Source organism: Bubalus bubalis, chromosome X (genome assembly GCF_019923935.1).
Source record: "Bubalus bubalis isolate 160015118507 breed Murrah chromosome X, NDDB_SH_1, whole genome shotgun sequence".
NCBI lineage: Eukaryota > Metazoa > Chordata > Mammalia > Artiodactyla > Bovidae > Bubalus > Bubalus bubalis.
This window is the reverse complement of record NC_059181.1, coordinates 44,033,271-44,056,971: the sequence shown is the minus strand read 5'-3', so window position 1 is coordinate 44,056,971 and position 23,701 is coordinate 44,033,271. Positions and strand designations below refer to the sequence as shown.

The window sequence follows — 23,701 nt, the reverse complement described above, 5'->3', positions numbered from 1 at the left end:
GAGTTTATGTGTAAAGGTATTTAGTAAAGTTTTGCCTCTGGTAATGCTGTGGTAACATTTCACAGACAGCATTAAATTCTGGATAAAATACAAAGGTCAACTATCTATCAGAAAGCACTGAAAAGAAAACAAAATTAGGCAAAACCAGAGAAGTTAAGACTTAGAGGAATGGAATGGCACTGGTTCAGTAACCCCATTTTTCCAGGATGTTGACCTGAAGGCAGGCCCCAACTGGTATCTGGTTGGCTAGACCTCAAACAGAAATCAGCAATCTTACTAGCTTGAAAAATAAGAGGGAAGACTTTGAAGCTATCACAAGAGCTAAAAGTCAGTGAAGAAGAAACAATCCCAGAAAAGAGAGAAAGAGAGAATATCAACTTCTGCAATTAAACCGCTCAAATTCCTGGCTGACCACTGAACTACACAGGAAGAACACAACAGACGTCCAGCAGCCTAAAAGAACTAAAGAGAGATTTAGCTGCTGTCCACCACAGGGATGACAAAGTTTAGTAGTGTGACTTGAGAAAAGTTAAAACTGCCTAATAAAACAAAAAACCAATTTCAGAAAAATATAACAAAGTCACTCTTCACAACACATTATTCATGATACCCAGGATAAAATTACCAGGATCATAAGAATCAGGAAATTTTTACTCATGTTCAAAAGAAAAAGAAATCAATGAAAATCAGCCATGAAATGATTCAGATGTTGCAATTTGCAAATAATTTAAAAGCAGCTATTTTAATGAAGTTCACAAATGAAAAAGAAAACAACCAATAAGGAATGGACAAAAAAAGCCTAAGGACAGAAAAATAAAAGACAAACAAAAGGAAATTCTTGAACTGAAAAATACAAATTTGAAATTTTAAAAAAAGAAAAAAGTCACTGAAGGACTGACTAGCAGATTTAAGACTTTATAAAAATCAACAAATTTGAAGAGATTGGTAGAAACTATCCAGACTGAAGCAAAACAGACAAAAGAGAAGAAAAAAAAAAAAAAAAAAGCCATCCAAGATGTACAAGACAATAACAAAATATCTACCATACCCATAACAGGAGTCCAAGAAGGACAGAAAGAATGGGGCAGAGAAAATATGGACAATATAATGGCTGAGAACTTTTCAGAATGGATGAAATTAAATCCCATATCTAAAAGACCAGGAAAAACACTGGTAAAACTAGAAAGGAAAAACCAATACCTAAGTACATCATAGTCAGATACTTAAGAACCAAATGTAAAAAGAACCCTGAAAACAGCCAGAGAAAAACCACAAAATACAAAGGATACAACAAGAATGATAGTCAACTTTATGTAATCATATCAGTAATCAAATTAAATATAAATGGACTAGATATTCAAACAAAGAACAATAGAGACCGACAGAACAGATTACAAAAGTGAAAGAAAGCCATAAACATAACAACTGTAAGATTTGCACTTTTTCCTATAAGGACTCAAATAGACTGAAATAAAAGGGTGGAAAACACACGATGTAAAATATTAGAAATAATATTTTAATGTAAATATTAGAATAGAATAGAAAACACACGATGTAAATATTAGAAAGCTGAAGTGATTAGATTCAGATCACATTAAGAAGGCTTCAAGACAGAGCACTGCCAGAGATAAAGAGGAATATCTCATAGTGATAAAGGACATATCAGGATGACATAACAACAACGCTTTTAAAAAAATGAGAAGACTGACAGATTTAATGCTGATAAAATACTTGTCTATAAAGTTTATTCCAATTTCACCAACTGTCCCACTTTTCTGGTCCAGGATCTAATTCAAAATCCCACACTGTGTTCAGTTAGCGTGTGTCTTCACCATCCGCTAACCTGACACTCAGTCTCTGACTTTTCATTACCTTGATATTTCGAGTACTAGCTCATTATTTTGAAGAATGTACCTTTCAAACTAGTAAGTACCTTGTGGAAAGATATTCATCATTTCTCATACATTAATTAAAATTCCACAGGAAGAAAGAGGTGTCCCCTTTCCATTTATTAAATTATTCATTTATAGCAATATGAGCTAATATATTTTATTCTGTACTGTACACCATTATGATGATTATTTGTTCCTAAACTTGTGTCCGATTTGGTGATTAGAAACCCTATTCCACTCAAGTTGGCACCCGAATCTTTTCACATGCCTCATCATTTTTTGAGCGCTCCCTTACTTTTTGGCAGGACTTCCCTGGTGGCTCAGACGGCAAAGCGTCTGTCTACAATGTGAGAGACCTGGGTTCGATCCCTGGGTTGGGAAGATTCCTTGGAGAAGGAAATAGCAACCCACTCCAGTACTCTTGCCTTGAAAATCCCATGGACGGAGGAGCTTGGTGCAGGCTACTATCCATGGGGTCGCAAAGAGTCGGGCACGACTGAGCGACTTCACTTTCACTTATTTTTTGGCACCATGAAATATTCCAGGGCTCATCTTGTAGGTTCCCTCCCTAAGCTCTGGAATCACACACTTCTCCCCAAGAATTCTTGATTTCTTTTACTGAAGAATCAAACTTAGAAACAAAGATCTGGATGGTAGAACATTCACTGCTGTGGAGGAGGGGCCTTCCTTCTAGGCACTCACAGCAAACAGAGCTGGGAAATATATTAATGGATACACAACACATACACACATACTCTTCCATTGTATCTATCTCTACTCAACTCTCAATTTCCGTAAATAACCGTATGTTTAGTTTTTACTCCAATTCCAATCCAATAACACAGAGTTCAGTCTAGCCTTTCTTCTTTTCTTACCTGTAAGTTCTCTGACAGTGAAAATCTAGTCCTCATTATTCACAATACATTTACTTAGGGATAAGCAATATCCTTATTGCCAAATTCAGACTTAAACTGAAGAAAGTAGGGAAAACCACTAGACCATTCAGTTCAGTTGTTCAGCCGTGTCTGACTCTTTTCGACCCCATGAAGGCGGCATGCCTGGCCTCCCTGACAATCACCAACTCTCGGAGTCCACCCCCTTATCTGGTAGACAGAGTGCCTGAAGAACTATGGACTTGAGGTTCAAGACGCTGTACAAGAGGCAGTGATCAAGACCACTCCCAAGAAAAAGAAATGCAAAAAGGCCAAACAATTGTCTGAGGAGGCCTTACAAATAGCTGAGAAAAGAAGGGAAAGCAGAAAAGGAAAAATATACCCATTTGAATGCAGAGTTCCAAAGAATAGCAAGGAGAGATCGGAAAGCCTTCCTCAGTAATCAATGAAAAGAAATAGAGGAAAATAATAGAATGGGAAAGACTAGAGATCTCTTCAAGAAAATTAGAGATACCAAGGGAACATTTCATGCAAAGATGGGCACAATACAGGGCAGATATGGTATGAACCTAATAGAAGCAGAAGACATTAAGAAGAGGTGGCAAGAATACACAGAAAAACTATACAAAAAAGACCTTCATGACCCACATGACCCAGATAACAACAATGGTGTGATTACTTACCTAGAGCCAGACACCCTGGAATGCCAAGTCAAGTAGGCCTTAGGAAGCAACAATATGAATGAAGCTAGTGGAGGTGATGGAATTCCAGTTGAGCTATTTCAAATCCTAAAAGATGATGCTGGGAAAGTGCTGCACTCAATATGTCAGCAAATTTGGAAAACTCAGCAGTGGCCAAAGGACTGGAAAAGGTCAGTTTTCATTCCAATCCCAAAGAAAGGCAATGCCAAAGAATGCTCAAACTACCACACAATTACACTCATCTCACATGCTAGCAAAATGATGCTCAAAACTCTCCAAGCCAGGCTTCAACAGTATGTGAACCGTGAACATCCAGATGTTCAAGCTGGATTTAGAAAAGGCAGAGGAACCAGAGATCAAATTGCCAATATCCGTTGGATCATCGAAAAAGCAAGAGAGTTCCAGAAAAATATCTATTTCTGCTTTATTGACTACGTCAAAGCCTTTGACTGTGTGCAGCACAACAAACTCTGGAAAATTCTTCAAGAGATGGGCATACCAGACCATCTGACCTGCCTCCTGAGAAATCTGCATGCAGGTCAAGAAGCAACAGTTAGAACTGGATATTGAACAACAGACTGGTTCCAAATCAGGAAAGAAGTACATCAAGGCTGTATACTGTCACCCTGCTTAATTTAACTTATATGCAGAGTACATTATGTGAAATGCTGGGCTGCAGGAAGCACAAGCTGGAATCAAGACTGCTGGGAGAAATATCAATAACCTTAGATATGCAGATGACACCACCCTTACGGCAAAAAGCAAAGAACTAAAGAGTCTTTTGATGACGTAAAAGAGGAGACTGAAGAAGTTGGCTTAAAGATGAACATTCAGAAAACTAAGATCATGGCATCCGGTCCCATCACTTCATGGCAAACAGATGGGGAAACAATGGAAACAGTGAGAGACTTTATTTTGGGGGGCTCCAAAATCCTTAAAGATGGTGACTGCAGGCATGAAATTAAAAGACGCTTGCTCCTTAGAAGAAACGCTATGACCAATCTAGACAGCATATTAAAAAGCAGAGACATTACTTTGCCAACAACGGTCTAATCAAAGCTATGGTTTTTCCAGTCGTCATGTGTGGATGTGAGAGCTGGACTATAAAGAAAGCTGAGAGCCAAAGAATTAATGCTTTTGAACTGTGGTGCTGGAGAAGACTCTTGAGAGTCCCTTGGACTGCAAGGAGATCCAACCAGTCAATCCTAAGGGAAATCAGTCCTGATGCTGAAGCTATACTTTGGCCACCTGATGTGAAGAACTGACTCATTTGAAAAGACCCTGATGTTGGGCAAGATTGAAGGCGGGAGGAGAAGGGGACGACAGAGGATGAGATGGTTGGATGGCAGCACCGACTTGATGGACATGAGTCTGAGTAAGTTCCAAGAGTTGGTAGATGGATAGGGAAGCCTGGGGTGCTGCAGTCCATGGGGTCGCAAAGAGCCGGACATGAATGAGCAACTGAACTGAACTGAATATTTACATAAAAGTTACAGAATTTCTATCCATATCCCTGTGAGAAAGTAACTGTAGTGGAAGATTTGTTTACAGTTCTTTTGTCTCTAGCATCTATGATGATGATTTGCTTTTACCTTTAGCTCTATTATTACAAAGCATGATATTAACATATTTCCTAATATTCAATCAACTTTGTATTCTCTGAATGAATACCACTTGCTCATAGTGTATTTGTTTCATGAGGTAATAGATTGTTTGCTTATATTTTATTTAGTATTTTTATACCAACATTCATCAGTGATAACAGTGTGTACATTCATTCTTTTTTGTAGTGTATCAGGTTTAAGTATCAATGTTATATATACTTTCATCAAAAAGGAATGAGGGAAAACAGTGTGAAAGTTCTTCAAAAATTTTAACAGAATTACCATATGACTCAGTAATTCTACTTCTAAGTATATATCAAAAAAAAAGAAAGAAAAAATGAAAGCTGGAACAAAAACAGATATTTGCACACTCATGTGCAAATTCATAACAGCCAAAAGCTGGAAATCAACTGACAGATGAATGGATAAACCAAATGTGGTGTATACATACAATGAAATATTACTCAGCCTTAAAAAGGAATGGAATTCTGGCACATGCTATAGTATACACAAACCTTAAAGACATTATGCTAAGCGAAATAAGCCAGACACAAAAAGACAAATACTGTACCATTCCACTTACATGAGGTACCTAGAGTAGTCAAACGCATAGAGACAAAAAGTGGAATAGTGGTTGCTAGGGGCTGTAGGGAGGGAGGAATGAGGAATTATTCTTTATTGGGTTCAGAGGTTCAGCTTGGGAAGATGATGAAGTTTTAGAGAAGGACAATGGTGACAGTTGCACAATAAAGTGAATGTACTTAATACCATTGAACAAATGGTTAAAATGGGAAAATTTATGTCATGTACATTTCACAATAAAATAAAAAAGACATCAAAGAACTATGGTCCATAAGTGATTTTTAGAATCAGACTTTTGTTTCTATTATATCTCAAAAATACACAACAGAATCAGTAAGTGCAGAGAGGACTTTATGATCAAATACATGTCTCTCAAGGTCAGACAGAAAGCTATTTATAAGACCCCGACTATCCTGTTCAAAAAAAAGGAGAAAGAAATTAGAAAGTTTTTCTCCTTTTCCAATGTTCTGGAACAATCTACAGAGTACTAGAATTATCTGGTCTTTGAAGGTTTGGTAGAATTCCCCTGTAAAACCAACTGGGCATGGTACTTTCTGCATGGCATTACTTTTCTCTTTTTATGAAAAATGGCTTTTTATAACTTTTCTAACTCTAATGAGGTCAATTTTGCTAGTCTGTACTTCCCTGGGAAATAGTCTACTTCATTTAAGTTTTGAAATCCATCCACATAGAGGTCTGCTAAGTAGTCTCATATGATTATTCTAATTTCTTCTGTACCCATGGTCATCTTATTTTGTGTATCTGTGGTTTATCTCATTTATCCACTTAATCAAGTTAGTCTGTGATTTATCTATTGTTAATTTTTTCTAGAATAAAAAGATTTTGACTTCATTTAATTAGATCTACCATTTTATTTTTCTCTTTGAATACCATTAATTCCTTTAAAAAAAATCTTTCTTCCTCACAGTATTGTTTTCCTTACATTGATTTTTGTTTTGTTAACACATTTCCTTACACCAAACTAACCTTGAATTCATGGAATAAACCCTAGGTAATCAGGACATACTTACTGCATCTTTAAACGTGAGCTTAAATTTTTCTTTCTTTAGAATTTTTGGATTTCTATAATATGAATAAATGAAACCAGTCTATAGTGTGTCAGGAATAACTATGGCTGGATAGTTAGAAGGCAAGGTTAACAATGAAACTAGTAATTCTTACCAACAGGGTTATTCATTATAACATTATTTATAACTATCTCTCACAGGAGAATACTGAAATTAGTTACACTACATCTCTGCAAAGGGATGTAATATAAATCAACATGCATTAATAGGGAATGATTTCCAAAATATAATACTAAGTTTAAAAAATAAACCAATTTAAACAAGATCAAGAGAGAACATACATAATGGGCTATTATTTCAATAAATATGTGCAAACATACATATAGATTTGCTTATATATACAAGTTTCTGTGGAAGGATATAAAAACACTGATAATGGTAGTTGGTAGCTTCTGGCAGGAGAAGGCAATGGCAACCCACTCCAGTACTCCTGCCTAGAAAATGGATGGAGGAAATGAAAATGCTCCTCCTGCCATGGACGGAGGAGCCTGGAGACTCCAGTATTCTTGCCTGGAGAATCCCAAGGACAGCAGGGCCTGGTGGGCTGCTGTCTATGGGGTCGCACAGAGTCGGACACGACTGAAGCGACTTAGCAGCAGCAGCTTTTAGCAGGGGACTAGATGGCCAGGGAAAAAGAGTGAGAAGGATACTTCACTGTGTATTCTTTAAGGCACTTTCATTTTGGATTATCTATTCAAAAATAAGTAACACTAATAACAAAATTAAAAGGGAGAAATCCTTTACCTTTAAGTTTATTTAGAATTTAGATGGTGACCTATTCATTTCATAAATAATCAAGAAAAAGAAATGAAAGCCATTAATACTATTAGGAAAAAATGGTACTGTGGGGGAGGCGGTCTCAGCTAATAAAATGAGAAAGATAAATTAAATAAATGATATAAATATCTAAGAGTGAATTGTAATAATTAAAAGATGTTTGTTCCTTGGAAGGAAAGCTAACAAATGTAGACAGTGTAATTAAAAGCAGAGACCTCACTTTGCCAACAAAGGTCTGTATAGTCAAAACTTTGGTTTTTCCAGTAGTCATGTACAGATGTGTGAGAGCTGGACCATAATGAAGTCTGGCACCGAAAAATTGATGCTTTCAAACTGTGGTGCTTCAGAGTCCCTTGGACTGCAAGGAGACCAAATCAGTACATCCTAAAGGAAATCAATCCTGAATATTTATTGGAAGGACTGATGCTGAAGCAGAAGCCCCAATACTTAGACCACCTGATGTGAAGAGCTGACTCACTGGAAAAGTCCCTAATGCTGGGAAAGATTGAAGGAAAGAGGAGAAGGGGGCAACCCAAGGATGAGATGGTTGGATGGCATCGCCAACTCAACGGACACAAGTTTGCGCAAACTCCAAGAGATGGTGAAGGACAGGGAAGCCTGGTGTGCTGCAGTCTTTGGTGTCACAGAGAGTCCGATACAACTTAGTGACTAAACAATGACAAGGATGAAAACAAGTGTCTGTCTACAGATGGGATTGAGAAAATGTGGTATATAATTACAATGGAATGATATTTCACCCTTAAAAATAGAAGGAAATCTTGTCATTTGTGACAGCATGGATAAACCTGGAGGGAATTATGGTAAGTGAAAAAAACCAGACAATGAAAGATAAATGCTATACAGTATCACTTCTGTGTGCATTCTTTTTAAAAAGCGGTGAGGTGGGGGCTTGATCTTCTAGAAGAGGGGATATGCAAGGGTCACCAGGAGGTGAGATGGAAGAAAAAGGAAGAGGTCGGTAAAAGGATACAAACTTTTATTTATAAGATAGATAAGGTCTGAGGATCAAACATATAATATGATGACTATTGCTGATAACAATGTATTGTATAAGTGAAGTTTGTGAAGAGAACTAAAATGTTCTCAATGCTCCACTTTGAAGATGTGAGGTGACGGGTGTGTTAATAATTCAGTGGGGGGAAATCATACATATATCAAATCATCACATTGTACACCTCAGATAGGTAGGTAAGTCTTTTTGTTTTCCTTAATTTTTCACCTGAAAATAAAAATCCTTGTTATAAGCACTGAAGTGAAGATTTTTCAATCCTTTCATATGCTTATAGTGTCAGCTTCTTATCATCTAATAATTACATACTCTGCCTAGCACGCATTTTTTTGGTTTGTTTTGCTTAATCTTAATGGGCACTAAAATTTATCAAATGAAAGAATCAGTGGGGGAAGGGCCCTGTCCCCACATTACCTTCATAAAATTCAAAACAATACCAACAGACAACTTACCAGAAACAATGAAAACCAGAGGACAATGGAATGTAAATTTTAAAGTGGTCATACAAAATAATAAAATAGATTTCCATCTCCAGCCAAAAAACACTCATTAAAAAGAATGGTTAGATAACATCTGTTTTACCTAATTACTAAGAGCTATGAAAGCTGGGGGAAAAAAATCAGAGCTCATCTTTTAGAAGGCAGCAGAGATCTCCTGAGGCAATGAAAGCAGGAGCTAATACTCCAGAGAAAGAACTTTGGAGAAACAGCTTATGTCTATAGCTGCTTTGACCCTGGGGCCTTGACTGATTCAGCAGTTGACAAGGAGGCAGTGATTAGCACCGGCAGGTAAAGACTCTGCTCCATGCACATCATTCTCAAATGCACCCTCTCAAGCTGGATGAAATCCCTAGATTAGCAGAGTATCCAAACTTGAGTGTGCATCAATTCTGACTCAGTAGACACAGACACACCTGTGTGCATGTACGCACGGAGGGTGGGGGGAGAAACCACAGCAGAAGGAGGCGTCCAGCAATCAGATGTTAATTTTTTTTTTAGACCACCTCATGGTGGCTCTGAAACAAAACAGACCTTAGAAATTATCTAGAAATATAACAGTACTTTATTTTCCTAAAAAGCTGTTATAAACTGGGTAAACTATGATTATAGCAGGAAATGGCAACCCACTCCAGTATTTTTGTCTGGAAAATCCCATGGACAGAGGAGCCTGGTGGGCTACAGTCCATGGGGTTACAAAGAATCGGACATGACTGAGCAAAGCACAACAGCAGCAAACTATGACTACCTAATATTTAGCCTCATACCAACTTACGCTTGATTTTCCATACCACTGCCTGTGCTTTGCTTAGTCGCTCAGTCGTGTCCGACTCTTTGTAGCCCCATGGACTGTAGCCTATCAGGCTCCTCTGTCCACAGAATTCTCCAGGCAAGAATACTGGAACGGGTATAGCCTATCCCTTCTTCAGGGGATCTTCCCAACTCAGGAATCGAACCCAGGTCTCCTACATTGCAGGCGTATTCTTTACCGACTGAGCCACCAGGGAACTCCAAGAATACTAGAGTTGGTAGCCTATTCCTTCTCCGGGGGATCTTCCCACCCAGGAATTGAACCGGGCTCTCCTGCATTGCAGGTGGATTCTTTACCAGCTGAGCTACTAGGGAAGCCCATACCAAAACTGCTTACCTAGACTAAATGTTTATGTGTTATACCCTATATCATGTAACTAAGCAAATTCTGCATATATAAAAATATGTTCTAAAATAGCTTTTTTAATATAGCAGCCAGGGCTTCCCTGGTGGTCCAGTGATTAAGACTCTGCACTTCCACTGCGGGGGGCACAGGTTCCATCCCTGGTCAGGGAACTAAGATCTGACATGCCTTGCAGCACAGCAAAAAAAAAAAAAAATTAAATATAGCAGCCATAAAAGTACTGGTAATGACATCAAGAGGTTACTAATAGGCTTTTCAAATGGTGATATACGGAAGGGATATTTCAATCTTAATAAAAAGTGAAACTAAGAACAATGCATTATAACAACCATCTATAACATTCTGAAAAGAAACCTAGGTATTTCACATCAAGAATATGAGAAAGCTTCTCAAATACAGCCATTTAAGGCTGCAGATAGTTTGAGTTTAATGAGTTCTTTGTACACAACAAGAACTCTGTGTAATAACTGTAACATGAATGCAAAATCTTGACCACATTTAATGAGTATTATGTAAGAAGTAGTGCCCAGAACTTCATTAAATTATCTGTGTATCTGATTCCACTTAAAATGGTATGAGTGTTTTAAAGTAAGCTAAGTTAAAACACTTACCTGGGTTTCATATAAGTGGGCAATGTGAAATTGAACTGCAAAGATGAGAAAATAAGTCAACAACTGTATTACAGTAGTGTTTGGATAAATATAAGTAAGAATATAAAATGTAAAATATAAACACTATCTCTGCTGCATAGATTTAAGTAATTTCAGAATATAACTTATTGTTAATAAAATATACAAGCATACAAGAACATGATAAGAAACGTATTCATTATTGGTTATTACTAAATTTAGTCAATGTAATTATTAAAATTAACATTAAAATCTGTAGCAAGTGAGTATAAGTTCAAATGGCAACATTAAACAGATATAAAATATAACTTTTATAATCTATACATTTCACAACATGGTATTTAAAAACTGAGTTAAAACTCAAACAAGAAAGTCAGTATTTGATTAAAACAACAATGAAAAATACTCTTTTTAGTTATATATTTTATTACATATTTCATACTAATGTTTACAAAGATGTCATAGACAATAAGTTGCATTTCTGTCAGTTCTTCAAAAAAATTTTTTAAAAGGTCAAACCACTTGGAAAGCAAGAATAATAAAGAACATCAACATTAACAAGTACCTCTTGAAAATAAAAAATATACATAATGCTTTTATTTTCAGCTCTTTCTGATATTGCACCACCAGAATATGAATGTTCAATGAAAGCAACAATGAATCAGGAATCAAAACTGAATTCTGGCTTACTTAAATAATGATTTTCATCCTCCAATGACAAATCGTTTTTTTAAAATGTTCGATTTACCTGGATTTCATAGTTAGATTTCAAGGAGTCTGGGAGCCTTTCAAAATTATATGCATAATATGTATCTGGATCTTTAAAAATAAGATCTAATATCTATCATCAAGCTCTCATTGGTATCATAAACTTAACTCTCACACTAACTCCCACAACTGTAAGATTCACCTGAGATGCTAGTTAAATACAGAGATCCCTGAGATTGTATTCAGTGAGCCTGGGGCAAGGCCCGGAAAGGTACCTTTTTATTTAGTTCTGGGATTAACAAAGGATTTTGACACCTGTTCCCTAGAGCAGCACCTGAGAATAAGTAAATATGCATAAAATCCAAAACAAAATATATAATGACTTCTAAAATCAAACATTTTTGGATCAAAAGTACTGCCCTCTTCATACATAATCATTAAATATTATAAGCAGAGATGAGACAAAATAAAAATATCATTTTTAAAAGATGAAAATCAACTTTTTGTGAAAAGTACATCATAATAATAAAAAAAGTTCTACAAATATAAATATCCTCTCCCTTTACCTGTATCTGTTAAGTGGTTTTCTTATTTCCTAGTCCCCCTTTTCAACACAGCTCTCTTTGAGAGGTCTAGTCCAAATCTCACCTGACTACACCATTAGAGAATGAGGAAGAGATGGAAAATATATTTTCATCCCCCCGCCTCCCTGCCCCTGTCTTCTTACTCCTCTAAGAAAGGTGATATGGAAAAAAAGATTAGTAGCAGTAAGGTAGCATTCTATTTCCATCCCAAAGTTCCTCCAGGCTCAATAAGGGCTTTCCTATACTAGAAGTTACTAAATCCAGTATCATCTTTTGTGGTGTGAAAATCAATTTATATTTAAATTCTTAAAAGTCCTCTTCAAAGTGGAAGATAACCATAAAGATAAGAAAAAGCTCCACTTGGCAAGTCTCAATTAGAGGTAGAAATTTAACAAATATTGCCATAAAAGGTTCTGAAATTAAACTTTATTCAGAAATTAAGACATTATTTTTAGAATTAAATCTAGAAGAAACAATTTTATCCCAAGGGGCAATCGTATAAGTCTCTCATCACCATGATTCTACTTTTCAAAACACAAAGTCCAATTAACCCCTCTTAAAGGCTCTAGAAGTGGCAAGTATATGAGTTTTTCTAATGCATAAATGAACTGTGCAATAAAACAGAAATCTCTTATAGACTTTAAAAGCTCTCTTCACTTTTAAAATCTTCTGACCTTTGTAGTATGGAGTAGTAGTAACATGGATTTCAAAAAATAGTCAAGTCTGTGGCTTACCTAAATAGGTAATGGTATTAAAAAATCCAGAGAAGTTTTTACAAAGATGATAAAGAGTCTGGTACTTATATAGTAATAATGTGTACCCAAAGTGAGTAGTCTATATTTGAGAGTGCTCTGTGAGACACCAGCCTTTATGATCATGGTTATCAAGTAGTTATGAAGTTATATAGTTAAAAATAAACTACCCACATCAACTGAACTATAATGGTGTAATGTCTCTAAATAAAGCACATGCCTTCCATTAGAGTGACAAACCTTTCAGCACTCATAGTTCTGAGTCTGGGGAAATTCCTCAGTCCTGTGTAAAGCAGGACACTGGTCACTCCTCCTTATTTCCTTTCTCAGCAATCAAGAGAAAGAGAGCTGTGGTAAGCTCAAAAATGTATTCATGATTGTTAGAACTGTCCTCTTCAAATTCCACAAGAAAGTATCTGCCCTCTGGTACTCATTTTACAGAGGTGTTTCCCTCTCAGGCGCAACGATCCACAAGTAAGATTTCAGCTTGAGTAGAATAAAATAAGGATTTACAAAAATATTTAGTTTGAAAGTTATGAAACATCCCTCAAAAGTTTTTATTCAAATTGACAAGTACGAATGAAAGTTAGTTTCTAGGCACTAGATACAATCAATTAAATGAAAATCAGATTTTTTTTCCTATTCCTATAAAATAATTTTAAAAGGATTTTAGGGGTTTATATTTTAGATGGTTTATATAACTTGGATGTAAAATTAAGGATACAAAAATAAGTTAAAAAAAAAAGAACACTTCATAAATTAATATATCAATGAGTTAAATCCTTTTTCTCATTTAACCTCATCTTAGAAATGAAAACAGTGCTGCATTTGTTACCTTTCCACCATTTGTTCTGGAAATACACTAATCAGTACTAAATCCTAAGTTTCATTTAAAGAAAACAGAATTCTTTTAAGTTTTCTCAGAAAATTGCATTTAGTAGAATTATAAGACAATTAGTCTGGTCTAGATAATGATTTAATCAACACTATATCTTATTTCATCTTATATGCAAGTTATATTCAAATTTCTACAGTTTTTTCACTGAGTCAATCATTTGGAGGCATTTTTACCACTGTGACTACTAACTCTTCACTAAACTCCTTTCTATATGCTTAAAAAAATGAAGTCGCTTATAGCAAACTACTGACTTTGTAAAATCTAGAATCTTTTGATTTATCTGAAATTTTCATGAAGAATGATTCAATTTTTATACACTCTAATTAATCGAAAAATCTCACCACAATCTTTATGTATGATATTTAAAACTATAATAGAAAGTCAAAGTATATCCTCGTCACTACCAATATTTTTAATTCACTAAGTATGAATCAGTGAACTAACACATGAATCTTTGTACACTCAGACTTCTGAAAGGACTGACAATCCTGTTTTTAACCTTCCCAAGTCATCTACAATGTAATTAATATACAAATAATCAATCCTGTTCACTAGGACAGATAATTTTAATTCAACAAACCCAGTTCACTAGTATATCTATTTTAGACACACACTGTTCACAATAAATAACTGGTCTCACATGTTCCATTTGTACAAATAGTTATGGCAACAAATATAGTTAGATTCAACAATTCCAGGGGAAAAATTACACAGGATTCATGACTATTATCTGCCATGAAGTGATCTGAATACGTGCAGAAAACAATGGTACTTAATAATACTTACTTTCAGCATTGGACAAAGTGCAGGGATTACAGTCAACCAAAGCTAACTGAAAATGCTGCAAGAAGAGAGAAAATTAATGCACTAAAAATCAGTCATACAAGATACTTTTCAGGTATATAAGGTTTAATATAATTATGAAACTATGCTATGCAAATATAACATATTATACAACCAACTAGCATTACTTTGAACATTTATTGCTGAGAACAAACAGACTGCTGCATTATTTTCTTTGAACAGTTGAGAAAGAGATTTGGCGTAAGAATTAACTTGATATCAAGTCATCCTATGTAAATCTATTTATATGGAAAAAAGAATCAGGTTTTTAAGTCTTCTAGTACATAGGAAGTGTTAGTTACTGAACACTTCAAATAGAACACATAATTATTTTAAAAACTGAAAGTAAAAGTTCAATGGTGTTAACGGATTAAATACCACTGCTTATCTCAAAATGATATATACATTTTTTTAAATGACCATGAGAATTATCATAAAGGGTAAAACTATTTGCCCCTACTGATTTTTCAATAATTATTGTAATTAGAGTCTGTTAAAAGTATTTGAAGTATCACAAAGAATGTACCAAATAGCCATACAAAACCATCCCACATAAAGAAAACCACTGGTTTTCTAAACCTAAAGGGAGATGAGGGACTAGGGTGGGGATGGCATGACCTCATAGTTTCATTTCTAGTTATCTAAACCAGATGCAAAACAGATGTACCTACTAAGATATTAAGATATCAACTATCAATAATGATCACCAACCCCTAAACCTGAAGCCGCATTAGAAAATATCTAGCACACATCCTTGCAACCGATAGAAAACAAATGCAATTACCCTTTTAGGATATATACCCTATTATATGTGTAGGCAGTATTAAACCACTAATAATTTACAGCATCCACTTGTAATAATATTGCATAAGCCTGTCCCCTTGACAAAAAAAGAAAGAAGCAAAAACAAAATACACGTCAAACTCAAGGCGTAATGCTAATCTTTAAGAATACAAATCATCAAGAACATTGCGTGCCGGGGACTTCTCTGTTGCTCCAGTGGTTAAGACTATGCTTCCAGTGTAGCGGGGCTCAGGTTTGATCTGTGGTCTGAAAACTCAGATCCCAAATGCTGTGCAATATAGTCAAAAAAACCAACAGGGTGCGATCTGGCATCAAGTTTATCAACACTGAACTGGCTATATAATTAGGAAAAGGCAAACCAGTACTATAGTTAGTATGGAATATTTAAAAAAAATTTTTTTAAGGTGGGGCTTCCTTGATAGCTCAGCAGGTAAAGAATCCACCTGCAATGCAGGAAACAGGTCTGATCCCTGAGTCAGGAAGATCCCCTAGAGAACTAGTGAGGGTCCATGAGCAGCAACTACTGAAACCTGTGAGCCCTACAGCCTGTGCTCTGCAACGAGAAGCCCTCTTCTCTTGCAATGAGAGGGTAGCCCCAGCTCACGGCAACTAGAGAAAAACCCGTGCAACAGTACAGTCAGAAACAAATAAACAAATAATAACAAATAAAAAAGGTTAAGTCTCTGAATTCTTCTAAAAGATACATATTCAAAATTTCCAAGCCTCCACAAATTTTTACCATTAAAAGTAATCAAAAGCCAAAAGTACAAAACAATTGTCTAAAAATCACCATTTCTATACACAAGCCAAATGCCTAAAGAATTGTCTTTTTTCAACTGCTGGAAAAACTGAAAACTGATACATATAATGACAACTTCTAGATGTAAGCCCGAAAGAAACTTAAAACTTTCTATATCAAGGGAGAGAGTCATCAGCAAGCTTTTAGTACTGTATTTCAACACAGAATCAACAAAACTGCACTTGGTCAACCAGAACCCTCAGTTAACAAAAATAAACTAATGTCAGTTACCCAGTACTACAATGAAACAAAGATTAGAAGGCATAATTTCGTATGAACTAGTAGTTATTCACAAATGTCTGTTATATGCATGCATAATTACTGTAGCCTACATTTGCAGTACTCAATATTTAGAGGCTGTAATATTCTGAATGAGCAAGCTACTAACGAAATGACTATGACCCTTAAATATTAAATATTTAATCCATTCAACAACTACTTCAAAACCCTATAATGTCCTTAGGACAATGAAGATACTAGGGACACAATGACAATCAAAAGTGAAAAAATATTTGCCATAATTTACAGAATGGGAAAAAAAAATCCAACATCTGAATACTTTGAGAACTGCTTTTATTCTCCCCTGGCCTACAAAGCAGATTGTATGTCCTCAAACATCCTTTTAGTGTGCTACCATAGCAATAGAAAACAGACTATTTTAAAAAGTGAGTACTACGAAAGCAAAGCATTATTTTATAGCCAGTTGTTTTCCTCTAGATAAGAAGAGGCACAGCAGCCACACATTCAGATTGTACTGCATTTCAAAGTCTAATCTATCCTGCCAACATTAATACTTAGATAAGACAGGGGTTTCTCTAGTGGCTCAGTGGTAAAGAATCCGCCTGCCAATGCAGGAGATGCAGGTTCGATCCCCAGATTGGGAAAGAAGGAAATGGCAACCCACTCCAATATTCTTGCCTGGAAAATCCCATAGACAGAGGAGCCTGGCGGGCTACAGTCCATGGGGTTGCAAAAGAAGTCAGCCAGCAACAAAACAACAAAAACATAACTTTCCTGAGTTAAAGGATGCAAACTGTCCGGCCAAGAAAACACCATTTAAGATGGCAATATTTTATTTTCACTATTCTACTTAAATCTCACAAAGAGCAGAGAGATGCATAATTCAAATCACCCAATCTACATTTCATCTATCAATATTGAAGGTCCTGTAATGAAATCGGGCAGAAGTTCTGGACTACATAATTATTAATGGATCTTAAAATCAGCAATGAAGTCACTGATGCACCATTTCAATCCCAAAACATCATGAAATGTCAAACATTTCCAAACCACAATGATACACAAGAATTAACTCTGCAAGAGTGTACATATTCAAAAACAGGTGTGAGAATGAAAAAACTTACAGAATAATTGAGTTTAACAAACTAAGAACAGCCACATAAAACCACCCCACATAACAAAAATCACTGATACACCTTTGAGTAAACTAAAGGGAGATGAGAGACTAGGGTGGGGATGGTATGACTTCATGGTTTCATTTCTAGTGTCTAAATTGGATGCAAAATAGATGTATTTTTAACACATAAGTCAGCAAATAACTATCAACTATGATAATCAGCCCCAAACCTGAAGATACCATGGTAAAATACCTAGCACCCATCCTTGCAACCAACAGGAAGAGCTAAGAAATATACCTCATACTGAAATACTGCAGTACTGAAACTGACTGCTGCTGTGTGAAATAGTTGCCAGCCAATAAAGGCTTCTGCAGTTCAAAGACTATCGCAAACCTCAAGGCAGAAAGCATTCTACAGAAAACTAATTTCAAAGCAAGAAGATTTACCTACAACATTTTTTCCTAATGTTCCTTTTAATAGAGTCTTTCTGGTCCAATTTAATACAAGGTTCAATTCATTACAATTTCTGTTGACATCGTTCTCACCAAAGTAACTTTTTCTTTAAAAGCTTTCGACTTGTTCAATATTTCAAAGTAACTTTTCAGTACTTTGCTTTCTATAGACTAAGGAACTAGATTTTCCCCTTCAGATAGAAATGAAAGCTGATGTAACTAACACATAAAACACCAATTTCAAGACTTTATTTCCCTTTTAAAATGTTTTACTTCTAGTTGTATAATCTGTGATTATCTTACCATCTTTTCAGTTGTAGAACCCTTCAACTATGTTCCCAAACCTGAAGACAGGCAGTGAGATAACTTTTCATTATTGACAAGTTATGGTTGTATGTATAAATTATTAATTTGGAGCAACGTGTGGATTCCAGATTCAATCTCAGATGTTCTGATTCAATGGGTTGAGAACAATACCCTATGAACCAGATAAAACCCTCTACAACTTATTCCAATGCACAGTCAGGGTTAAATGCCAATATTTAAAACTTGCAAATTGTGTGCTTACCCCCAAAAGCCTTACTTCAGTCTATATAGACAAGGTACGGGTAGTCAATACTGCTGTCTAATTTAAAGCAAATGCTGCTTCTTAGCAGTAAAATGTTTGCAACCCGTTTTTACTCTACACCAAGCACTCTGTTATGACTATGCGTGTGTATGTTCTCAGCTACATCCAATTCTTTGGGACCTCATCAACTGTAGGCCGCTAGGCTCCTCTGTCCATGGGATTATACCTGTTAAGAATGTTGGGGTGGGTTGCCATTTCCTCCTCCAGGGGATCTTCCCAACACAGGGATCAAACCTGCATCTCCTGCATTGTTAGATTCTTTAGCACTGAGTCAGCATCTACGCAACTGAATAAAAGGCTCACTGAAATTAATGTTCTAATAAAAGTTTAAAAGACAATTCCATAGCAGAGTCTAAAAGATATAGATGAGGGAAGAAAAGAGATCCTTCAAGCTGAGGAAACAATGTCTGTTTACACAGCGTTTATGAAACAAGGATTTATGAGCCATTTAAGTGGGAGAATGGAAGGTGTGTCAGGTACTCTTGCAGGTCAAAGGCGAATTATTTTTTTTTACAGATTGCCAGAATTCTGAAAGTATGAATTAAAAAACCAACAAATTTCATTTCTAAAACTAGGGAAAATGCCTTAGAATGCGATGGTAATTACTTTAGGAATTTGGTCTCTGAAAATAAGATACCAAACTAGAACTGGTAAGTTTCGGTAGCATTTGTGAGCCATGATGCCTGGCCAAGTTGATCTGACTGAGATTCCCTCAAAGTTCCCAAACTCAGTTCTTGCATTCTCTTTGTAATTCAAGATTATTACAACAGTTTCAAGGAGGAACTCTACTGCACCAATGGCTAATAGCTAATGAATCCTAGCAATCTTCACTCAAAAAAGAGGCTCCTTCTTTCAAGTTTACCAATATGGTCTCTTCCAAAACTGTCTTTCACACACACACACACAGAAATAGTAAGGCAAAAGACATTCTATACTGAAGATGTTCAAAATCTAATTTCCAGCCCTTCTTTTTGGCTCCAGACTTCCGTCTATACCAACATCTGATATCCCTCAGGTACTTCCAACTCAATATACTCCCAAATGACCCATTTCCATTTGGAGGCTTTTCATTTCCCAATCCCCAAACCTGTTGCTTTCTTTATCCCCTGCTTTATTAACAGAAAAGTAAGCCAAGTCAATAAATGGGGACTCTCTACCCACACTTATTTGTCAATAAGTTAACTCCTTTATTAAGACTCCTTAAGATCTCTAGGATGTGTTACCTTTTATTCATCCATCCATGCATCCATCCTGAGAACCAATTTATTCTACAGATCTTGCTCACCTTTCTTCCTGTAACTGTGTCCAACATAGTTCTCAAATTTCTTCTTTTTATCACATTTTATAAAAGTACAGGTATGCAACTGATTAGAAACTTTAAAACACTGGTTCTAGCGTATGTCAAATCTATGTACAGAAACAATCAGAATATGTATTGACTGAATTTTCAAGTTCTTTAAATCTAGTATACAATCTGTGTTCAAATCAAAATAAGACTAACACGCACACAAATAACAAAGTTAACATAATATATATATATTTATAAAGGATAACATTACAATTTGCATTGTAAAATGTTGTTTAGAAACATAAGCTTAAAAAATTGTGACACTGAATACACTGAATGTTTCATAAAGCTGCATTTGAAGACCGAATATTTATAACCACAAATTTAAGTAGTCATCCATAAACACCAAAAAGTGTTTTTTGATTAGAAATGACTTCTTGTAGTTAAAATATATTTGAGGAGAGAAACCTGACACAGGAAACCTGGGCTTATCCCAACTGCTCAGTATCAAGAAAGGATGGTTACCGAACATCTATGAGCAGTCATGTCCTTTTCAAAAATGTATTTGAGGAACTGAAGTTCTTCTACTATTTATACTACTTTGCACTTACAGGTATGTGATAGAACTCAGGGCAGAAATAAATACCAAAAGGAAAAATAAAACTGGGCAGGCAGATTGAAGTGGAGAAAGCATTAGTAGACAGATAAACCAATGAGCAGATTACCTCATACCAGATAATACATAAAAAGTGCTAAACTGCTAAGTCACTTTCAGTTGTGTCTGACTCTTTGCAACCCCATGGACTGTAGCCCACCAGGCTCCTCTATCCATGGGATTCTCTAGGCAAGAATACTGGAGTGGGTTGCCATTTCCTTCTCCAGGGGGTCTTCCTGACCCAGGGATAGAACCCGTTGTCTCTTATGTCTCCTGCACTGGCAAGCGGGTTTTTTATCACTAGCGCCAGCTGGACAGCCCCAGATAATACAGAGAAAAGATTAAAAAGTAAAGTTGATGAACAGTAGAAAAATGAAAGAGCAAGGAAAAGATTTCTGTCCACAAATGAGGAAAAATGGACAGAAGACAAAGAGCAGTGACCATTCTCTGCCCAGACAGTGACATTATACTCAGGAGAAACCAAATTCCACTGCCAAAGTGGGAACTGGGGTGGTTGAAAGGTACAAATGTGAAACTAGCAGATAACTAGATTACAGTATAGAGATTACTGTATCAATGATACTGTACTATAAACTTTGAAGCTGCTAAGAGACTAGATCTTAACTGTTCTCACATACAAAAAAATGATAATTATCTGGCATGACAGAGATGTTATTAGGAAATGCTATGGTGATGATGATAATGTATCAAATCGGTGGCGATGATATATGGTATGGTGATGATATCAGATCAGATCAGTCGCTCAGTCGTGTCTGACTCTTTGCGACCCCATGAACCACAGCACGCCAGGCCTCCCTGTCCATCACCAATTCCCGGAGTTCACTCAGACTCACGTCCATCGAGTCAGTGATGCCATCCAGCCATCTCATCCTCTGTCGTCCCCTTCTCCTCCTGCCTGCAATCCCTCCCAGCATCAGAGTCTTTTCCAATGAGTCAACTCTTCACATGAGGTGGCCAAAGTACTGGAGTTTCAGCTTCAGCATCATTCCTTCCAAAGAAATCCCAGGGCCGTTCTCATTCAGAATGGACTGGTTGGATCTCCTTGCAGTCCAAGGGACTCTCAAGAGTCTTCTCCAACACCACAGTTCAAAAGCATCAATTCTTCGGTGCTCAGCCTTCTTCACAGTCCAACTCTCACATCCATACATGACCACAGGAAAAACCATAGCCTTGACTAGACGAACCTTTGTTGGCAAAGTAATGTCTCTGCTTTTGAATATGTTATCTAGGTTGGTCATAACTTTCCTTCCAAGGAGTAAGCATCTTTTAATTTCATGGCTGCAGTCACCATCTGCAGTGATTTTGCAGCCCAGAAAAATAAAGTCTGACACTGTTTCCCCATCTATTTCCCATGAAGTGATGGGACTGGATGCCATGATCTTCATTTTCTGAATGTTGAGCTTTAAGCCAACTTTTTCACTCTCGACCTTCACCTTCATCAAGAGGCTTTTTAGTTCCTCTTCACTTTCTGCCATAAGGGTGGTGTCATCTGCATATCTGAGGTTTTTGATATTTCTCCCGGCAACCTTGATTCCAGTTTGTGTTTCTTCCAGTCCAGCGTTTCTCATGATGTACTCTGCATATAAGTTAAATAAACAGGGTGACAATATACAGCCTTGACGTACTCCTTTTCCTATTTGGAACCAGTCTGTTGTTCCATGTCCAGTTCTAACTGTTGCTTCCTGACCTGCATACAAATTTCTCAAGAGGCAGATCAGGTGGTCTGGTATTCACATCTCTTTCAGAATTTCCCATAGTTTATTGTGATTCACACAGTCAAAGGCGTTGGCATAGTCAATAAAGCAGAAATAGATGTTTTTCTGGAACTCTCTTGCTTTTTCCATGATCGAGCAGATGTTGGCAATTTGATCTCTGGTTCCTCTGCCTTTTCTAAAACCAGCCTGAACATCAGGAAGTTCACGGTTCACATATTGCTGAAGCACACATTGTACAAATTAAACTTACTCAAAGTTGTATGTCAATTCTATCTCAATAAAAAAAGTTTAAAAATTTTAAAAGCCTAAAATTTTCAAAGCACCAATTAGAAGAGTTAAGTTATTGAGCAACTGAAGGAAGCAGGCCAGGAGTGGGCCAGAGAAATAACAGCAACTTTTATTATCTTTAGACAACTGAATGAATAAAAATATACAGTTAAAGCTTCAACAAAAAATACTACAGATATATCTTAGAAACTTAAGGCCTGATTAAAATTAATTTAATAGCTGGTATTGAAATTCTGAGCAAATATTTTTATAATACATAGTTCATAGTATCTCAATTAAATGAAGGAAATGATTTATATGAGTAGAATAGTAAAAGACAGGAGGTATTTCACAGATTCCAAAAGTGGTTTCTAAAAGGAAATACACATCATCATACCTTTACTCATTCTTTCTGCCTTAATTTCTTGGAATAAGGAAAAAAAACAATAAAATTCCTGAGTCTGAAGTATGATATCAAATCAGATACCTGGAAATGAAGCAGTTTCTGGAGAAGAGTGTTTTTTTAAAAAAACGTAAAATGCTATCTCACTCAGAAGTTTCACGTGAGGTATGATAATAGAGGGAGACAGCAGAATGAACTGGCGAAGAGGGGGCATCTAGAGAAAACTGCACTGTCAGTTTCTGTAGAAGATGACAAATACAATCAGCCTCATCTTTTCTCCCCAATGTTTCCAGCCAATCTCATGAGAGGCATTTTGTCATTTTATTGCCTCTTTCATTTTATTAAGCTATCCATTCAAGAAACACGAAGCACCTGGTGTAATGCCAAGCTAACACACAAGTCTCATTTGAGTTCAACCCATTTCCTTTGAATCTCCTCTTCCAATTCTCATCTTCTTAATCCCTTCATATTATTCCCTTCAATCTGCACTTATCATCTTCAAATATCAAATTATAAGGGGACTTACACTGGTATTCCAGACAACTATCCACAAGTTCCCATAAAAAAAAAGCCACCTTCTTTATCTACCTTTAAAAAAAAATTGAATGCTGCCATTATTTCAGGGGAACTTAAATATCTAAATATCAGGGAGAATTTTT

At 36.2% G+C, this 23,701-nt stretch overlaps 1 protein-coding gene across 7 annotated transcripts in view; it reads right to left on the bottom strand.

Annotated features, from left to right (window-relative positions):
* Positions 1–23,701, bottom strand: part of KDM6A (lysine demethylase 6A) — a 187,037-nt gene that overhangs the window by 65,645 nt on the left and 97,691 nt on the right. For all 7 annotated transcript variants that reach the window (XM_006061068.4, XM_006061069.4, XM_006061071.4 and 4 more), the window contains exons 7-8: positions 14,596–14,650; positions 10,850–10,884 (exon numbers count right to left, since the gene is read on the bottom strand). In XM_006061068.4, coding sequence (XP_006061130.1) covers positions 10,850–10,884; positions 14,596–14,650 — 90 coding nt within the window. The remainder of the gene's footprint in view (positions 1–10,849; positions 10,885–14,595; positions 14,651–23,701) is intronic.